Below are 22326 nucleotides of genomic sequence, written 5' to 3'. Positions count from 1 at the left end.
GTGTGTGAGCATGTCTGCATGTGTGTGTGTTGCGTGCCAGGTTACACTCCTGCCTGCCTGTGGTGTTGGATGACAGGGCTGAATTGTGTGTGTGTGTGTGTGTGTGTGTGTGTGTGTGTGTGTGTGTGTGTGTGTGTGTGTGTGTGTGTGTGTGTGTGTGTGTTGACTAAGAAGGTGTCTTGAAAGGTTTCACATCTCTTGTTGTCCTGCTGGAAACCCTCCCCTGTACATCACTGTTGAACAGTTCCACGTTGTCACAATGGGCCAGCTCTATATATCAGCATTACTAGAAGAAAAGAAGAAAAAACATTAGAGGGAGTGAGAGAGGAATAGAAAGAATGGGATGAGAGAGGGGGGGAGATAGAGAGGAGAGAAAAGACAGCAGTATAAAACCTGTCCATTCTTTAGTCGAGGAACAATTGAGTCCTGGACAAATATACTTGACTCTGTAAAGAATAATCTTGGCTAAAGCCCAACACATACAAATAAATAATTCATAAAGCCCATCTCTCTCTCTCTCCTTCATTATGCCTCTCCTGTGGACCACTGGAAAGAATGCAAATGGTGCTAAAGCAACCCGTCAGACAGCCAGCACACACATGTCAGAGTGGTGACCCCTCATCCACCTCCTGGTCATGGAGAGCCTAATTGGACTGTGTTTGGATATATCTAGGACAGGAAGGGACAAACACACACACAGTGTGACATACATCACAGGAGTGGACTGGAACCACTAGGGTTGAAAATGGACTGGGTTCTGCTGTACCTAAACCATTTTACAGTACCTGAAGACTGCCAGGCAGCTTTCAAATGGAACCTTATTCCTTATTAAGTGCACTCTGTGGCCCTGGTCATAAGTAGTGCACTATGTAGGGAAAAGGTTGCCATTTGGGGTGCAGGCCCATAAGTAGCTCTCAGAGTTATGCTGAGACCCGGCAGGGCTGAGGAACACAGGTGGATTCTGAGTCCTTAATGCTGGATGTTATCACTGGTGGCCAAACATCCTCCTGGACAGCTCCCCTCCCACAGGGTTTTGTTCCAGCCCTAATCTAACACACCTGATTCTACTAATCAGCTGCTCCCTGGGACCTTGATTGTGTAGGGCTGGAGTAAAAGCCTGCGGCCTCGGAGTAGGCTTAGCCACCAATGTGATACATGTTGAGTGGTGCTGTTATGTAACCTGTCTTACTAGCTCTTAGTACTGAGAGTGACAAGAAGCCACACATTCATTTGGAACCGAATTTAGTTCCGAGGCCCTCCGACACACACACACACACACACACACACACACACACACACACACACACACACACACACACACACCTCTTCCCTCGATGGCGCCTCAGAATGAGGACAGATAGTGAAAGTCATCCAGTGAAGTATTTTAAGAAAGGCAGAAGTGAGTGTGTGTGTGTGTGTGTGTGTGTGTGTGTGTGTGTGTGTGTGTGTGTGTGTGTGTGTGTGTGTGTGTGTTTTGACAGATGATGGGTCTTCTGAGGAGATACTGTATTTAAATGCTCGTTTGGGTCCAAGCGGAAGCCACACACACAAACACTGCGCTGGTCTCTGAAGGGTAGTTGAGGTTGCTCAGTCAGATCCGGACACCTGATGAGACCTTCTATTAGACAGCGCTGTTGGAGGAAGCTCAGCTCTCCACTGTGTTAGATACTGCATTGAGAGGGGTGGGAGAAGAAATGGGGACTGACAGAAAGCAAGAGAAAGAAAGAGACCCTGCTAGCTCCATCTGCTCTTCGTCCTTCCATCCTCCTCTCCTCCCTCATCACTCCATCCCTGTGACTTTTAATTACCTCAGCTGTCACACCCTCCCCCAGGTGATAACGAGGTGTGGTGTTCGTCACACCCTGTACCCAACACACACACCCACACACCTCGCCCTGATACACAACCTGTCTCCAACAATTACACACACCCTGTCCCCAACCGACACACACACACACACCCTGTCGCCAACCGACACACACACACACACACACACACACACACACACACACACACACACACACACACACACACACACACACACACACACACACACACACACACACACACACACACACACACACACACCCTGTCCCCAACCGACACACACACACACCCTGTCCACAACCGACACACACACACACACACCCTGTCCACAACCGACACACACACACACCCTGTCCCCAACCGACACACACACACCCTGTCCCCAACCGACACACACACACCCTGTCCCCAACCGACACACACACACACACACACACACACGCACACACACACACACACACACACACACACACACCCTGTCCACAACCGACACACACACACCCTGTCCACAACCGACACACACACACACACACCCTGTCCACAACCGACACACACACACACCCTGTCCCCAACCGACACACACACACACACACACACACACACACACACACACACACACACACACACACACACACACACACACACACACACACACACACACACCCTGTCCACAACCGACACACACACACACCCTGTCCACAACCGACACACACACACACACACCCTGTCCACAACCGACACACACACACACCCTGTCCCCAACCGACACACACACACACACCCTGTCCACAACCGACACACACACACACACACACAGATCCTGTCCCCAACCGACACACACACACACACACCCTGTCCACAACCGACACACACACACACACACACACCCTGTCCCCAACCGACACACACACACACCCTGTCCCCAACCGACACACACACACCCTGTCCCCAACCGACACACACACACACACACACACACACACACACACACACACACACACACACACACACACACACACACACACACACACACACACACCCTGTCCACAACCGACACACACACACACACACACACACACCCTGTCCACAACCGACACACACACACACACACCCTGTCCACAACCGACACACACACACACCCTGTCCCCAACCGACACACACACACACACACACACACACACCCTGTCCCCAACCAACCGACACACACACACACACACACACACCCTGTCCACAACCGACACACACACACACACCCTGTCCCCAACCGACACACACACACACACACACCCTGTCCCCAACCGACACACACACACACACACACACACCCTGTCCCCAACCGACACACACACACACACACACACACACCCTGTCCCCAACCGACACACACGCGCATGCATCCCCGATGACAATGAACACACTTGAACACACTCTCTCACATACACACACACACACACACCCATCCATGAACCATTGACTTTCGGCCACCCACTCCATTTCACCTCACACCCTCCTGCTCCACCCCACCTTTCTTAACACATACCTAGAAACCAGCCAAGCTAAGAGAGAGATGACAAGGACCCCGGGGCCTCTATGGCTTGCAGGGGGACAGCAGACTACACGTACTCTCGCTCCCTTTCTCTCACACACACACACACACACACACACACACACAAACACACAAACACACACTCTATCTCTCACACTCACACGCGTGCGGCAGACTGTCCCTTCCTAAGTAGGTCAGCAGAGGGGAGGAGAGGGGCTGCAGAGCGAAGCATCTTTAGCCGTCTGGCAAAACACTCTTCCTGGAAGGTCACCTTGGGGTGTGTGGTCAGATCAGGGCAGAGATCACCTTAGGCTCCGTATGAATGTGACACACACACACACCTGAGAAAAGGTGGTCCAATCAGACCAGTCACCACTTCAAGCTGGGTTAGCGAGAGAGTAAGGGGAGACTAATTAGAACAGAACTTCCCTGTCCCAGGTAATGGAGAACTGCCTTCAGCTTCACTTCACAAGTTACATGAAATCGTCTCATCTCCACGTATTTATGTGTTTAGTAGGTAGAGGGTGTGTATGTTTTTAAACCAACATGTGATGCATGATGATAAGACATGGGTTGCATCCTAATTTGCTCCCTTTTCCCTATACACTAAGTATACGAAACATCAAGAACACCTGCTCTTTCTATGACAGACTGACAAGGTGAATCCAGGTGAAAGCTATGATCCCTTATTGATGTCACTTGTTAAATCCACTTCAATCAGTGTAGATGAAGGGGAGGAGACAGGTTAAAGAAGGATGTTTAAGCCTTGAGACAATTGAGACATGGATTATGTATATGTGCCATTCAGAGAGTGAATGGGCAAGACAAAGGTGCCTGGGCACCAGCTTAAGTGTGTCAAGAACTACAAGGCTGCTGGGTTTTTCACGCTCAACAGTTTCCCGTGTGTATCAAGAATGGTCCACCACCCAAAGGACATCCAGACAACTTGACACAACTGTGGGAAGCATTGAAGTCAACATGGGCCAGCATCCATGTGGAACGCTTTCAACACCTTGTAGAGTCCATTGAGGCTGTTCTGATATTGCAAAGAGTCCGTAATGTTTGGTATACTCAGTCCACTACATTTAGGACTGATCAAAAGTAGTGCTCTATGTAGGGAATAGGGTGCCATTTAGGACGCAGGTGATTAAATGTATTATTTCCATGGTACAGAGGCAGGTTCTGTCATTAGGCAGGTCAGTCATTGAGGACAGCTTGTCCTACGTGAGGAGTGGAACCAGAAAGATGTGTCAGAATCTGTTTGGATCAGGTGGAGATTTAATGGAGGGAAAGTCAAGTGCACGGAAAGGACTGAATGTTCGGGAAGGACAAGTGGTCCTCCTTGTTCCTGAAGAGTCTATGGATGGATGTGTGGAGGGGTAATCACCTCTCTCCTCACCTCACCTGTCCTCTAGTCTATGTGATTGACTTCATTCCCCTCTCCTCCATACAGCCCTCTCTCCTTTCCTCACTCCAATTCCGAGTTGGATCATCTTCATCCATCTCTCTTCCTCTCCCCAGTCCTCCAGTGGGATAGTCTTCATCCCTCTCTCCTCCTCTCCCCAGTCCTCCAGTGGGATAGTCTTCATCCCTCTCTCCTCCTCTCCCCAGTCCTCCAGTGGGATAGTCTTCATCCCTCTCTCCTCCTCTCCCCAGTCCTCCAGTGGGATAGTCTTCATCCCTCTCTCCTCCTCTCCCCAGTCCTCCAGTGGGATAGTCTTCATCCCTCTCTCCTCCTCTCCCCAGTCCTCCAGTGGGATAGTCTTCATCCCTCTCTCCTCCTCTCCCCAGTCCTCCAGTGGGATAGTCTTCATCCCTCTCTCCTCCTCTCCCCAGTCCTCCAGTGGGATAGTCTTCATCCCTCTCTCCTCCTCTCCCCAGTCCTCCAGTGGGATAGTCTTCATCCCTCTCTCCTCCTCTCCCCAGTCCTCCAGTGGGATAGTCTTCATCCCTCTCTCCTCCTCTCCCCAGTCCTCCAGTGGGATAGTCTTCATCCCTCTCTCCTCCTCTCCCCAGTCCTCCAGTGGGATAGTCTTCATCCCTCTCTCCTCCTCTCCCCAGTCCTCCAGTGGGATAGTCTTCATCCCTCTCTCCTCCTCTCCCCAGTCCTCCAGTGGGATAGTCTTCATCCCTCTCTCCTCCTCTCCCCAGTCCTCCAGTGGGATAGTCTTCATCCGTCCCTGCCTGTGTCTCACACAAGTGTCTCTTAACACCTGGAGGCTTCTCTGTACACACATTTTTGGATTTGAATAGCCCCACTCTCAAGAATGGCTCCTTGGATTGGAGTGGGACCGAGGTTAATTCATATTGGATCACTTCACTACAGTTTGATTGTGTATAAAAGGTGTATTACCCACAAAGACAGCCATAGTCCTGACCATTAGCCCACAAGTCATTTGGCGATACATTAATCGTAGGGTTGTTTGAAGAGGAAGTAATCCTACAAAAAATGTGTTTTTTTTGGCGCGAGTCCGCCATAAGATCAGAGAGTTATTCAAATCAGCCTTTTTTTTTTTCGATCTCATGTAATGCTGACGAGCCTCAGTTGAGCGCTTACATTCTGACGTGGTCCTTTTACCTTTATTTATACAGGTAAGCCAATTAAGAACACATTTGCATTTACGTTGAAGAGCTGTCAAACGCATCAATAAACAACACATAAATAAACAACAATTATACTGTACATATCTATATACACATCAATTACACAATACATGAAAAGCAAAACACAATCATATGAAACAAACACATTCTTCAGTAAAAAGGCCCTCGAACATCCTGCCTGAATTGCACTACCAGCACCATATTCACCAACTTTAAGGAGATCATTCCACGTGAGAGGCGCAAAAAAAAACGTAGAGCAGAGTTACCTAACTCAGTGGACATTGAAGGGTTCTCCAGAGTAAGCCATCCCTGAGTCCGGTCTGGTAACATACTTCTGAAGGTTAACAATAATGTACGGTATGGCAGACGTTTATGCAAGAAGGCTTTACAGACAAAAAGATCAACGAATCGATCGACGAGACTTCAAGGCGGGCCGTGCAATGATATGTACTGAACAGACCTGTGCAGAAAACACTTATTTTGTAGTTTATTTGAAAATACCAACTTTTAAAATACTCAAGGTAGTTTAAACTAAAAGGCAATATTTAAATGATATTGAATACCTCTTTTAGAAAACCAAATAATATTTGAAGGTATTTGAAGTTATTTGAAAACAAAATTAAAAGAATGTCGAGGAATCAAAAACTACAACAGTTAGTTGAATCTAAATATATGATCATTAGCATATGGGTTGAATGGCTCTTAGATATGAATCTTAATATAGCCTTTAGCCTAGAATTAAATACATGAAGGACATAGAATCACCTCAACAGTAGAGTAGACAACTTTTGCAGCTTCAAAATGACTAAGAAATACACTGAGTATACCAGACAATATCAACACTTTTCTAATATTGACTTGCACCCCCCCCCCCCCCCCCCCCCCCCTCAGAACATCCTCTATTCGTTGGGGCATGGACTTTACAAAGTGTTGAAAGCGATCCACAGGGTTGCTGCATCGTGATGACTCCAATGCTTCCCCCAGTATGTACCCCTTCAAATGAGTGGTTTCTGCTATTTCCTGCTATATCAGTCACACCCGTTGCCAACAGGTGTATAAAATCGAGCACACAGCCATGCACTCTCCATAGACAAACATTGTCAGTAGAATGGCCTTACTGAAGAGCTCAGTGACTTTCAACGTGGCACCGTCATAGGATGCCACCTTTCCAACAAGTCAGTTTGTCACATTTCTGCCCCACTAGAGCTGCCCCGGTCAACTGTAAGTGCTGTTAATGTGAAGTGAAAATGTCTAGGAGCAACAACGGCTCAGCCGTGAAGTGGTAGGCCACACAAGCTCACAGAACGGGACCGGCGAGTGCTGAAGAGCGTATCGCGTAAAAATTGCCTGTCTTTGGTTGCAACCTTCACTATCGAGTTCCAAACTGCCTCTGGAAGCAACGTCAGCACAAGAACTGTTCGTCGGGAGTTTAATGAAATGGGTTACCATGGCCGAGCAGCCACACACAAGCCTAAGATCACCATGCGCAGTGCCATGCGTTGGCTGGAAACGCTTTCTCTGGAGTGATGAATAACACTTCACCCTCAGGCAGTCCGACGGACGAATCTGGGTTTGGCCGATGCAAGTAGAAAGCTACCTGTCCCAATGCATAGTGCCAACTGTAAAGTTCGGTGGAGGGAGAATAATGGTCTGGGGCCGTTTTTCATGGTTCAGGCTAGGCCCCTTAGTTCCAGTGAAGGGAAATCTTAACGCTACAGCATAGAATGACATTTTACACAATTCTGAGCTTCCACCTTAATAGTTTGGGGAAGGCCCGTTCCTGTTTTAGCATGATAATGCCCCCGTGCACAAAGCGAGGTCCATACAGAAATGGTTTGTCGAGATCGTTGTGGAAGAACTTGACTGGCCTGCACAGCCCCATTGAATACATTTGGGATGAATTGGAATGCCGACTGCGAGCCAGGCTTAATCGCCCAACATCAGTGCCCGACCTCACTAATGCTCTTGTGGCTGAATGGATGTAAGTCCCCGCAGCAATGTTCCAACCACTAGTGGAAAGCCTTCCCAGAAAAGTGGAGGCTATTATAGCAGTAAAGGGGGACCAACTCCATATTAATGCCCATGATTTTAGAATGAGATGTTCGACGAGTAGGTGTCCATATACTTTTGGTCTTATAGTGTATATATAACACAGGAAAATCATGCTTTTGACGGCACTGGGCCATTAAGAACATCATTTCCAACCAAAGAAGTAGCAAAGATGGTGCTATGACCATGTCTGAATCCTGACTGGTGTACATATGGAATACATTTCGTAGTTTAAAAGGATCTAAGTTGAGTAGGCAAGAGAGTTTGGAAATGGGGCGATAATTATTTAGGTCACACGGGTCACCAACATTGTGAAGGGGAAGTATATTGGCTGCCTTCCAGACCCTCGGGATGGCACCAGAAATAATTATAAGGTTAAAGCTGCAATATGTGACATAGAAATGTTAGTTATAGAATTGTCATTCTCATTGAAAGCAAGTCTGAGGAGCGGTAGATATGGTCTATGTGCTCTATTTCTATGGTCCCCGTTCTTAAGTTTCGTTTTTGCGTCTTTTACTTGAGGTTTTCTACACCAGCTTCAAAAAGCTGAAAATACTATATTTTTGGTTATGGAAAATATACACTGCTCAAAAAAATAAAGGGAACACTTAAACAACACATCCTAGATCTGAATGAAAGAAATAATCTTATTAAATACTTTTTTCTTTACATAGTTGAATGTGCTGACAACAAAATCACACAAAAATAATCAATGGAAATCCAATTTATCAACCCATGGAGGTCTGGATTTGGAGTCACACTCAAAATTAAAGTGGAAAACCACACTACAGGCTGATCCAACTTTGATGTAATGTCCTTAAAACAAGTCAAAATGAGGCTCAGTAGTGTGTGTGGCCCCCACGTGCCTGTATGACCTCCCTACAACACCTGGGCATGCTCCTGATGAGGTGGCGGATGGTCTCCTGAGGAATCTCCTCCCAGACCTGGACTAAAGCATCCGCCAACTCCTGGACAGTCTGTGGTGCAACGTGGCGTTGGTGGATGGAGCGAGACATGATGTCCCAGATGTGCTCAATTGGATTCAGGTCTGGGGAACGGGCGGGCCAGTCCATAGCATCAATGCCTTCCTCTTGCAGGAACTGCTGACACACTCCAGCCACATGAGGTCTAGTATTGTCTTGCATTAGGAGGAACCCAGGGCCAACCGCACCAGCATATGGTCTCACAAGGGGTCTGAGGATCTCATCTCGGTACCTAATGGCAGTCAGGCTACCTCTGGCGAGCACATGGAGGGCTGTGCGGCCCCCCAAAGAAATGCCACCCCACACCATGACTGACCCACCGCCAAACCGGTCATGCTGGAGGATGTTGCAGGCAGCAGAACATTCTCCACGGCGTCTCCAGACTCTGTCACGTCTGTCACGGGCTCAGTGTGAACCTGCTTTCATCTGTGAAGAGCGCAGGGCGCCAGTGGCAAATTTGCCAATCTTGGTGTTCTCTGGCAAATGCCAAACGTCCTGCACGGTGTTGGTCTGTAAGCACAACCCCCACCTGTGGACGTCGGGTCCTCATACCACCCTCATGGAGTCTGTTTCTGACCGTTTGAGCAAACACATGCACATTTGTGGCCTGCTGGAGGTCATTTTGCAGGGCTCTGGCAGTGCTCCTCCCGCTCCTCCTTGCACAAAGGTGTAGGTAGCGGTCCTGCTGCTGGGTTGTTGCCCTCCTACGGCCTCCTCCACGTCTCCTGATGTACTGGCCTGTCTCCTGGTAGCGCCTCCATGCTCTGGACACTACGCTGACAGACACAGCAAACCTTCTTGCCACAGCTTGCATTGATGTGCCATCCTGGATGAGCTGCACTACCTGAGCCACTTGTGTGGGTTGTAGACTCCGTTTCATGCTACCACTAGAGTGAAAGCACCGCCAGCATTCAAAAGTGACCAAAACATCAGCCAGGAAGCATAGGAACTGAGAAGTGGTCTGTGGTCTCTACCTGCAGAACCACTCCTTTATTGGGGGTGTCTTGCTTATTGCCTATAATTTCCACCTGTTGTCTATTCCATTTGCACAACAGCATGTGAAATGTATTGTTAATCAGTGTTGCTTCCTAAGTGGACAGTTTGATTTCACCGAAGTGTGATTGACTTGGAGTTACATTGTGTTGTTTAAGTGTTCCCTTTATTTTTTGGAGCAGTATATTTCACAGCGGTTTAGATGGTACAATGATTCTCTACACTATACTTGCTTGTTTTGTCACATAAACTGAAATTGGACAAACTATTAGAATTTTAGCAACCAGAAAATGGCGGAGTGATTTCTGGATAGTGCACCCTTAAAAATGTGTTCAAGATTCTGTGATCAGATGAGCAGAAAGCTGCAGCAAGAAAGGATCAAGCAAATCAGCCCCATTGGATTTTTTTTTTGCATCAATGTTGCGCAAGGCCTCTAGCACATCACAGGTAGAAAGTTGTTGAAATGAAAAAAAAATTCGCTAGAAGTTGACGGAACTTCCATAGAGCCAACTGGAGGCTGTGAGAAGGGCAGGCAGTCGACTATCTCACCAGGGTCAATTAAACCACTATTAAAGCATTATTTATCTCATTTTGCTCAGTAATGATGCCAGTCTGACACGACTTGCTAAACCAGGAAAGGAATTTCCTCTCTTCTGTGCGTTAACTGTTTTCCAAACTGTAGACGGCTCACCAGCAGAGTCTGAGATAGATTTAGCTTTCTTGATTGAGGAAGTGCATCTATTTCTTAATTGCCTGAAAAGCTGCCAATCAGCTACACAGTCAGGTGGTAAATCACAGATAAATGTGTATTTTGGTTTATGGACACGTGTATAACCAAAAGCAACAATTTTTGGGGGGGTAGGGATATTTATAGAACGTAAAGCCACGAGTTGATTTCACATACACAGCCACCTCTCCCAATTGTTTTCAGTCTGTTACACATGAAGATTTTTGTTATCAGCAATGTCAATGTCCTTATCCAGGATCGAGCCATTTAGCCAAGTCTCTGCGAGGACCATAATATCCGAGCTCGTGTCATGCACCCACAAATATTAGAAGGTCCATCTTTGACATCAAACTTCGTACTGTACGTTGACCTCCCAAGCCCTCTACACAATTTCCATATTTGTGGTATTTGGGGAAAAAAAGGCACTGGACAAACTTACCACAGTGGGCTTCCGAATTGGGCTAACAGTAACAGAGCTAACATATTATCACTAACAATACCCTTGTGAATATGGATGTCTGTAGCAGTATGATGATAACTCTCTGAAATAGTGGGAATGAGGAGAATTACCTGAGCAGGAGGTTGGGCTGTTTTCTTAGGCTTTTAGATTGTGATGTGGTTCATCTTTGCTGCTCTCCTTTAATTATGGCCCTCCCCTGGGACGCAGCAGGGTAGTTAAACAGAGAAATCAGCATTAAAGCAATTATTGGATCAGAATGAATACAATCCTGTCATCTGTAATCATTAGCGGCGGCTATGCCTGGGAGAAAACAGACTGTATCGTTCTCTCTCTCTCTCTCTCTGACACTCCGTCTGTCTGGCAGAAGCCAGGGAGCTCAGTAACTTTATTACTAATTGAGGTAGAGAAAATGTAGCAAAAGAGAACCTGTTGACCGGTAACATCGACTCAGCTGGTCCATATCAGTCATCACTAGTCAATGACACCATATTCTTTTCCCCTCTTCAGTTACAGAGCACCAGGGGTAACAAGGACAAGTTCAGTATATAATTATGTAGGCCCACCCTGTTAGTTCTGTAGACCCATACCGTTTGTCCTCTCCCTATTGCTGCTTATAGACCCATTCTCTGTCCTCTCTTCTTCATATAGCTGCAGAGAGGTGGACTAGGACCAGTTCTCTTTGTAGCTGTTGTTCTCTTGCTACTGTTTGTTCTGGTGTTCTATTTGGTTCTGTTATAGAACCATACTTTGTTCTCTTCTCTCCCAATAGCTGCAGACCGAGCTGGACCAGGAGTATCAAGACAAGTTCAGACGGTTGCCCCTAGAGATCCAGGAGTTCGTCCAGGACAGCAGCAAGGCCAAGCTTAGCGACGACAGTACCCATGGCAACCTGTCTGTCTCCTCGACGACCGAGAGGCTCAACCACAAAGCGTCACAGTCAGAGGATGATACAGAAGACTCGTCGGAAAGAGTGTTTGACACACCCCTTTAAGACAAATCTGAAATGACACCCTTTTCCCTATATAGTGCAGTACTTTTGGCCGGAGCCTCATATAAGACTGTCCAAAAGTAGCGCACTATATAGGGAATAGGCTTTAGAGACGAAACATCCTTAGAGACTAAACCCTCCCCTTCCTCTGAATTGGACAGTTCTGGTTGGTCGTTCTGGCTCGAGGTGAAAATTGCCATTCTAGGGACAGATTCCCCTGCGCTCACTCCTAACCTGAACCAGTAGGGGGGTTAAACAATATCTGACCCTGGACCAGTAATAAGGAGTACCTACTCTTTAGTTCTATTCAGATATGTAAATACTTGTTTTGTATTTGTGTGTTTTGTTGTTTTTTTGCTCCGGAGCGGTGCAGCCACAGGATACGTGGATGTGTGACTCGGCACTAACTATGCGCAGGAACTAAGTTACATACTTGAACCATTGCACAGACAGAATCATTTCTTTTTTTAAATGTTTTTAATGTGTTCCTACTTTTTAAACAAGACAACGTAATAGGTGTTAGATTGAGTTCTCACAATGCTGACTATAGTGTAGGTCAGTCAGTGGTGCCAATGTTTTGATTTCACTGTGCACTTAGAGAATAATTATGAGTATCACCAATATGACATTGGTTAAGACCAAGGCAATGTTGAATTTGTAACCTACAATGGCACTGCAATGTAAAGTGATTGCATTGCAAGCCCCAAATAAATTCCAGGCGTAGCAAGTCGATTTCAACTTCCTGTCCAACCACTGTGGACACAGCCTTTATTTTCTTTATTGAAATAACGAATCCCTCCTAATTTATATTTTGCACTGAAGGCTTTCTACAGAACTAACTCTTCTATTCTATTGTAGCCACCAAGCACTGGAGGCTTGCTGGTTTTACTTCGTCCTCACAAAAGTCAGTCTACTCTGTGCTGCTGCTACCTTGTTTTAATACTATTTTTGTCCTATTTTGCTTTGTAAGATATAATATTGGCCTGGTCGAGACGTACTTATTTTATAGTTTTCTTTTTTTCATTTTTGTAATGTTTTTGACACGTTAGCGTTTAGATTGTTTTTGGTTAATCCTGCCGGGGGGGTGCGGAGGGAGGGGAAGTGGATGGGAGGGGCTTAGGGATGGAAGGAGGGTGATGAGGGATGGAGGGAGGGTGATGAGCGATGGAAGGAGGGTGATGAGGGATGGAAGGAGGGTGATGAGGGAGAGTAAATCATGTATCTGCATGCTGTTGAACTATTGTAAATGTTACTGTAGCAGAAAAGACGTATCGTAAATGTAAAATGTACATTTCTCTGTCCTCTTGTACAGTTGATCACTAACTTGACCCTAATGATTTGAAATCAAACAAACTGCAAAAATGTAACGATTGATGAGATGACATTGTTTGTACAGTACTAGTGAGGAACTACTTGTGTTGGTATGAGATAAAATGAAAAAAAGACTATATCACTGCCCCTTACCAAAGACTGAAATTGTTAACACTCTGACACACACACACACACATTTGAACCATTAACATAAGACACTAAAATGATGTCCCCGGCCTTTTCAACATTTATACCCTAAACGTAGTTTTATGATCAATACATGTCCCAAATGTTTATTCAATGGTTTTCCTTTGGCAATATAAATGTATGTACTTACTGCCCAAGACAGTCACCACAGATAATGTTTGCAACATGGTAGATTTGAACTATTTCTAAAGCCAAACTTTGGTCATTTCATGTCCATGTAAAATATTGAGAGCACCGCCCCTAACAGGAGCTTGTACACTATTGGTCCATTCATCCTTTGATATGTGACATCATACTAAACTAAACTGTCAATCAAAGACCCGGACAATGTTTAGGACTTTCCACCCTGTACAGGGCCATACATACAGCACATTGATGTGTCATGTCTGCTATCGGAATACTTATTTCAATTGATTATCTTGAATCAGTTTAAAGTGAAGGATCACATTGTAAAGTGTAAACAAGTATAACTTGGTTTCTATAAAATACGGTTCGTATTGATGTGAGAGTCCTGTGCCTTTTGAATAGGTTTGCCTTGTTTTGATGTCGAATGTGTGAAATGCATCTTTGTGTAAATTGCCATTGTATTATCTGTTATTGGATAGACTGTGTGCACTTTTAGTACGGTACCACTACTGAGTAAAAAACACTTGCTATGATGAAGAGTATTTTGAGAAGTGGCTCTTTAAAAAGATAATAATGCTAGACGTGTATTTTTATTTTGTCTTGAACCACTTGTTTCTGTTCATCAACTTAAGTGTATGCATTTTTTTGTTGTAAATGTGTGTATGACGTAAAGGAAAAACATTGAGACGATGATAATGATGATGATGATGGTGATCATAGTATAGAAGTGTAAAGGGATTCTGCTTGTAATTAATAAATGTGGCTATTGTACATTGCTGAAGTGAACACTTGTCTTTGTTGATTTGTAGTTCCCAGTAATACTATGATAGATGTTTTTCCTCCTATGCAGGTAAAGCAGGTTCACTGTGCTGCTTACAGCTTCGCTTCCTCCACTGTCCCTGTCCCCTTACTAGGCTCACCTTATTGTTATGTAATTTCCAAGAACATCCACTAAGTCAGGGTCACAGCTATTATACACTGAGTGTACAAAACGTTTGTGTCAAGTTGACTGGATGTCCTATGGGTGGTTCTTGACACACACGGGAAACTGTTGAGCATGAAATCCCCAGCAGCTTTGCAGTTCTTGACACAAACCGGTGGGCCTGGCACCGACTACCATACCCCGTTCAAAGGCACTTAAATATTTTGTCTTTCCCATTCACCCTCTGAATGGCACACATACACAATCCATGTCTCTATTGTCTAACGGCTTAAAAGTCCTTATTTAACCAGTCTCCTCCCCTTCATCTACACTGATTGAAGTGGATTTAACAAGTGACATCAATAAGGGATCATAGCTTTCACCTCGTCAGTATAAGTCATGGAAAGAGCAGGTGTTCCTAATGTTTTGTACACTCAGAGTATTATGTACTATTACATGAAGTATGTGGCTACATACTGAAGAGGTAGTGTGTGTGTGTGTGTGTGTGTGTGTGTGTGTGTGTGTGTGTGTGTGTGTGTGTGTGTGTGTGTGTGTGTGTGTGTGTATCTGTCTGTCTGTGCTTACGAGCGTGTGTGTGTGTGTACTGAAATGGCAGACAATGGACTTCCAAGAATGTCACTACTGTGGTCTGTAAGAGGTTAAGGATAGTAAAGTCTATCAACAGTGCAAAGCAGCAACAACTACACTTGCAATCACTGGCAGCTACACTTGCAATCACATTAAAAGCATTGTATTTGGTTCAAAACATTCTCTAAGACCTAAACCTAAGCTGGAGTTGTGCATAATGGGTGTGACCATTGAGCAAGTTGAGGAAGCTAAACCCCTAGGTATAACTTTGGATGGTCAATTATCATGGTCAAGTCATATTGACAAAGTTGTTGTGAAGATGGAGAGGGGTATGTCTGTTGTAAACAGATGTTCTGCGTTTTTGACACGAAAATCTACTGTTCTTGTCCCAACTTGATTACTGTCCAGTAATATGGTATTGTAAAGAAAGACCTAGCAAAGCTGCAGCTGGCTTAAAACAGAGCAGCACGCCTTGCCCTTAACTGCACATACATAAACAACATCAGCAACATGCATGCCAGTCTTTCCTGGTTGAGGATTGAAGAAAGATTAACTGCTTAACTGAAAATTCCAAATTATCTGCATAATCAACTAACATTCAGCTCAGACACCCATACATACCCCACAAGACATACCACCAGGGGTCTCTTCACAGTCCCCAAGTCTAATACGAATTCACGGGAACACACAGTATTATACAGTGGTGTAAAGTACTTATGTAAACTGGAACATGCTGTCGTACACGTCGATCCAGAGCATCCTAAACATGCTCAATCTGGTGAGTATGCAGGCCATGGAAGAACTGGGACATTTTCAGCTTCCAGGAATTGTCTACATTTCCTTGAGACGTGGGGCCGTGCATTATCATGCTGAAACATGAGGTGATGGTGGCGGATGAATGGCACAACAATGGGCCTCAGGATCTCGTCACGGTATCTCTGTGCATTAAAATTGCCAATGATAAAATGCAATTGTGTTTGTTGTCCGTAGCTTATGCCTGCACCTACCATAACCCACGATGGGGCACTCTGTTCACAACGTTGACGTTAGAAAACTGTTCGCCCACACGACGCCATACACGCTGTCTGCCATCTATCTGGTACAGTTGAAACCGGGATCCATACGTGAAGAGCACACTTCTCCAGCATACCAGTGGCCATCGAAGGTGAGCATTTGCCCACTGAAGTTGGTTATGACGCTGAACTGCAGTCAGGTCAAGACCCTGGTGAGGACGATGAGCTTGCAGATGAGCTTCCCTGAGACAATTTCTTAAAATTTGTGCAGAAATTCTTCGGTTGTGCAATCCCACAGTTTCATCAGTTGTCCGGGTGGCTGGTCTCAGACGGTCCCGGTGGTGAAGAAGCTTGAGGTCCTGGGCTGGCGTGGCTACACGTGGTCTGCGGTTGTGAGGCCAGTTGGACATACTGTACCGGTTGGGAATACAAATTCTCTAAAACAATGTTGGAGGTTGTGTGACAAAACTGCACATTTTAGAGGGGCCTTTTATTGTCCCCAGCACAAGGTACACTTGTGTAAAGATCATGCTGTTTAATCAGCTTTTTGATATACCACACCTGTCAGGTGGATGGATTATCTTGGCAAAGGAGAAATGCTCACTAACAGGGATGTAAACACATTTGTGCAGAACATTTTACAGAAATAAACTTTTTGTGCATATGAAACATTTATTGGATCTTATATTTCAGCTCACGAAACATGGGACCAAAACTGTACATGTTGCGTTTAATACATTTGTTCAGCGTCGATACATGTAGCTTCTCTTCTGTCATTATATGTTGCCCTAGAAGAATAATGTTATAAATCGATAGAATGAAATGAATGCTTCAATCTAGTTCTCTCTATCATCTCTGCTTCTTTTCGAGGAGTTAGAAGTTTTAGGGACTGTGGAGAAAATAGAAGAAGAAAAAAAATGGAAAAGATTTTCTGTGCAAAATGTCCAAATGACATCAGTTTGACCAGTTGTAAGGAAATAGAAGGCTGTGAAAATGATATTTTCTGTGGTTGAAATACAATCAGCTTTTATGATGCTGATAAACACAGCACCTCTACAGATAGTCCCTAACTGCGCATTCAACATTCTCAGATGCTGAAAGAAAGAAATCATATTTCTCCACTCCTGTTCCCGATGCAATATTTAGATTTGGTGTATCATTTTACTGCAAGAAATGCTTAATTCTGCAGGAGTTAATATTAAGTCTATGTGAGAGGTTTTAGGCCTACAGTTAGTGTCCAAACTTCACTTTTGATTTAACCCATCTGAACAGTAGGCTACAGTTCCCTTGACAGGCCATAGGCCTATTTGAAATCCCCATCTTGTGACTGTTGAATTTGTACAGCGCCTCATAACCATCGCACATGACATAGCCGGCACTGCTATCATCCTCTTTTACCGCTTCACCAAATCTTTCCCAAACATTACTTTTCTGGCCCACCCTTCTCTCTATATTTTAACTCTTCATTTCGCATCTTTTCTCTTATTGAATTAAACGGTCGACATTGACCGTATTATTTCTGCCCGTTCCCAAAAGCATTTGGCGATTGGCGTGTAGGCTATTTGGCACACGAACAGTTTAGTCCCTAAAGCTTAGGCTTATGCACTAATGCCAGATAGACACAAAAATAATGAAAGAAAAACCACAATCTAGGCTATAGACATAAATTGCACAAGAATGACACATTTGTGGATTTTTTGGTGTACTGTTTTCTCTTTATTTAACCCGCCGGCCACCCACCCATCCTTCATCCACAAAATACTTAATGACCCTAAACCCGCCCGCGGTGACTGAGGGTTATAAATCAACCCACGCGTCACTAACACAGACACACTCTAACACAAACATAATTTTTGCTGTTGTATTGTTTGTATTATTTTTGTTGTTGTATTGTTGTATATTGTTGTATTTAAAATGTCTGCGACTTTCCTTGTTTTTCAGTGTACCATTGTTTTGTTACTTGTCATGTTTTGTCTTTTTTTGTGGACCCTAGGATGAGTAGCTGCTGCTTCTAGAAAAGCTAATGGGGATCCAAATAAACAAATAAACATCTGTGTTAGTGTAGCATACTGCACTGTAATTACCAGTGGAGGCTGGTGGGAGGAGCTATAGGAGGACAGGCTCATTGTAATGACTGGAATGGAATCGATGGAACGGTATCAAACACATCAAACATATGGAAACCACATGTTTGACTCCCTTCCAATAATTCCATTCCTGCCATTACAATTAGCCTGTCCTCCTATAGCTCCTCCCACCAGCCTCCACTGGTAATTACGCGGGTGCAGAGGAGTATTTTTCTCCGCTCATACAGGAGTTATAAATTAGTTCCCTAATTCTGCGAGATAAAAAGGGAATTATAGTTCTATTTTTGATCACTTTTTATTTATCGATTTATCAGGGGCTGCACCCTCAGCACCCATACTTCACACGGCTATGACTACATCCATGTATTGTGATTCAAATTCAGAGGTAGACCATGCAGGTCATCTTCCACAGGTGTACACACACACACACACACACACACACACACACACACACACACACACACACACACACACACACACACACCGAGAAACCTCGGGAAACATTCCAGGGACCACGGAGACAGCTAATTAACCCCGTGCTGCGCTGGGCTAAGCTGGGCTAGAGGCGGAAGGGGTGGGTCATGGTTTTTAATATGATTCCAGAGGTTATGTAAACACTGATGCCTTTCCGCTCCCTCCAGTCCAAACACGCACGCACACACACACACACACACACACACACACACACACACACACACACACACACACATATACACACATAGAGTCCAAACTCCCAGGAATACCGACTGCCGTCTGCCCATCTGCTGCGGGGACAAGAGGTGTCGGATAAATGGGTTTTTAATGAAACACACCAGGACAGTCGAATGGAGAGAATTGGCGGGAGAGGAATAATGACTGTGTGTCTGTGTATGTGTGTGCGTGCGTGCATGATTGTATAGGATTATGATAGACTGCTGTGTATAACGACAAGCAGCACTTCCTGCTATGGCCAGTGAGATCTGCGGAACCACTCGTGTGCATCTGTGTTATCAGAACATCGCACTGAAGGACCATTATCACTGGAATCAGTCACGTGACTGGGCAGTCGTTTCCTGCCACTTAGACAATTTGTCAGCCATTTGAAGACCACTGTTATCTTTGCGTTATACCACTCCAAGACATTCCATAGAGTTTTGATTTGATCGAAGTGTACAGAAGTAACCCTGTTAGGGCCACACTATTGCCTTTGTCTAGTGAATCAGTCCTACTGGCAAAGGGCAGCTCAGTCATCCTAAGTGTGTGGCATCCAGCTCACCCCTGGTAAGGTTAAGGTAATGGGACACAATTCAAATTACTACCTTTAGAGATTCTTATTATGTTGGTAACCACTTTATAATAGCAATAAGGCACCTTGGGGGGGGGGGGGGGGGGGTGGTATATGGCCAATATACTACAGCTAAGGGCTGTGTCCAGGCACTTCACGTTACGTTGTGCTTAAGAACAGACTTAAGAACAGCTATATACCACACCCTCTTTGGCCTGATTGATTAAATATACAACGGGTATGACACAAAAATACTTGTGTACTGTTCTAATTATGTTGGTAACCAGTTTATAATAAAATAAGGCTCCTTTTGGGTTTGTGGTATATGGCCAAGTGCATTCGGAAAGCATTCAGACCCATTGATTTTTCCACATTTTGTTACGTTATTCTAAAATGTATTAAATTCATCTTTCAATCTACACAATATACCCCATAAAGAAAAAGCAAAAAACAGGTTTTTAGAAATTTTTGCTAATTTATTACAAATAAAAAACAGAAATACCATATTTACATAAGTATTCAGACCCTTTGCTATGAGACTCGAAATTGAGCTCAGGTGCATCCTGTTTCCATTGATCATCCTTGAGATGTTTCCACAACTTGATTGGAGTCCACCTGTGGTAAATTCAATAGATTGGACATGATTTGGAAAGGCACAGACCTGTCTACATAAGGTCCCATAGTTGACAGTGAATGTCAGAGCAAAAACCAAGCCATGAGCCACTCCTCAGTAAAAGGCACATGACAGCTCGCTTGGAGTTTGCTAAAAGGTACCTAAAGGACTCTCAGACCATGAGAAATAAGATTCTCTGGTCTGATGAAACCAAGATTGAACTCTTTGGCCTGAATGCCAAGCGTCACCCCTACGGTGAAGCATGATGGTGGCAGCATCATGCTGTGGTGATGTTTTTCAGCGGCAGGGACTGGGAGACTAGTCAGATCGAGGGAAAGATGAATGGAGAAAAGTACAGAGAGATCCTTGATGAAAACCTGTTCCAGAGTGCTCAGGATCTCAGACTGGGGCGAAGGTTCACCTTCCATCAGGACAACGACCCTAAGCACACAGCCAAGAAAATGCAGGAGCGGCTTCGGAACAAGTCTCTGAATGTCCTGGAGTGGCCCAGCCAGAGCCCGGACTTGAACCCAATCGAACATCTCCGGAGAGACCTAAAAATAGATGTGCAGCGACGCTCCCCATCCAACCTGACAGAGCTTGAGAGGATCTACAGAGAAGAATGTGAGAAACTCCCCAAATACAGGTGTGCCAAGCTTGTAGCGTTATACCCAAGAAGACTTGAGGCTCTAATGGCTGCCAAAGGTGCTTCAACAAAGTACTGAGTAAAGGGTCTCAATACTTATCTAAATGTGTTTTTTTTTCAGTTTTGTATTTTTAATAAATTTGCAAACATTTCTAAAAACCTGTCTTTGCTTTGTTATTATGGGAAGGGCCTCCGATTCCTGCTGCTTAACTCCGTCCGTCACCGCGAGAGACCTGAGGGCGAGAGAAGAGAGTGGGATTATTCGACCGTGTGTCGGATGGTAGCGCCCTTTGTATTTCTATGGAACAGTACCACTATGTGTCCACTATGTGTGAGTTTCGACCGGTGTGAGTGATACCTGTTACCATTCCGTCCCTTCGCACCTTACCATGTGCGCGTATGTATATAGTGTAACTCCCTTTCGGCCTTCATTCTTGTCCACTCTGTTCACCATGGGGGTAGTTAGCATTCGTTTTCCACCTGGGAGGGCCCCTGTCGGCCGGCCATTGGCCGGTGTTCTGACGGACGGTTCCTCCCGCCCCATGTGGATTTGTCTCTATCGGGGGAGTCCCTGTCGGAGACGGTTATCCCCGTTTCAATGACAAGCTCCAGCCGCGCCCCGTCCGTGCGAGACCCAGCCGACCCGTCTGACCCAGTGGCCCTACATTGGTGTTCCGGTGCGGGGAGTGAAGTACCCAGGCAGCGATGCCTGTGGTGATGTTCACCCATGCTGTACCGGCGCCAGAGACACGTGTATTTCTCAAACCCTGTCTTTAATAAGTTGATGGCGCTCAGGTCTCTCGCGGTGACGGACGGAGTCAAGCAGCAGGAATCGGATGCCCTTCCCAGCTGGAGGACCCTAGACGAATAGCGCTAGTCCATGGCGATCTTGCTTCCAGGTAAATAGTGTGCAGCACAAGACGGCTCGTAGGCGACTGACGGCCAGTCGGTAAGCCGGAAACGGGTCCACCCCGCCACGCGGACCAACCGAATGTCAAATGGCTGACATTCAAAAGGGACGAGCACCGCTTTACCGGTGCTCCTCATGTCAAAGTGAAGAAATTCAATGAAGCGCGGGTAAAGGGCGAGAGTGATTATGGGGTATTGTGTGTAGGTTGTTGAGGGGGAAAAAAACTATTGAATCCATTTTAAAATAAGGCTGTAAGGTAACGAAATGTGGGGAAAGTCAAGGGTTCTGAATACTTTCCGAATGCACTGTACCACAGCTAAGGGCTGTATCCAGGCACTTTGCTTTGCGGAGCTTTACTTTTGTCCAATTTTTGCTGATTATTTTTGTGGCTGACCACCACACAGCCTCAGGGAACATTTATGAAGAGATGCACCTGCTATTCTCCTCCTGTCTTGCCTATTT

At 45.4% G+C, this 22326-nt stretch overlaps 1 protein-coding gene across 3 annotated transcripts in view; it reads left to right on the top strand.

The window, feature by feature from the left end:
• Positions 1 to 14607, top strand: part of LOC106571556 (1-phosphatidylinositol 4,5-bisphosphate phosphodiesterase beta-1) — a 228559-nt gene extending 213952 nt beyond the window's left edge. For all 3 annotated transcript variants that reach the window (XM_045695874.2, XM_045695877.2, XM_045695876.2), the window contains one exon: positions 11959 to 14607. In XM_045695874.2, the coding sequence (XP_045551830.1) occupies positions 11959 to 12180 (222 nt within the window). In that variant the 3' untranslated portion in view covers positions 12181 to 14607. The remainder of the gene's footprint in view (positions 1 to 11958) is intronic.
• The last annotated feature ends 7719 nt before the right edge of the window (positions 14608 to 22326 follow it).

The sequence above is a fragment of the Salmo salar genome, chromosome 15, assembly GCF_965601325.2.
Source record: "Salmo salar chromosome 15, fSalSal1, whole genome shotgun sequence".
Taxonomy (NCBI): domain Eukaryota; kingdom Metazoa; phylum Chordata; class Actinopteri; order Salmoniformes; family Salmonidae; genus Salmo; species Salmo salar.
This window is presented reverse-complemented; position numbering and strand designations above follow the sequence as displayed.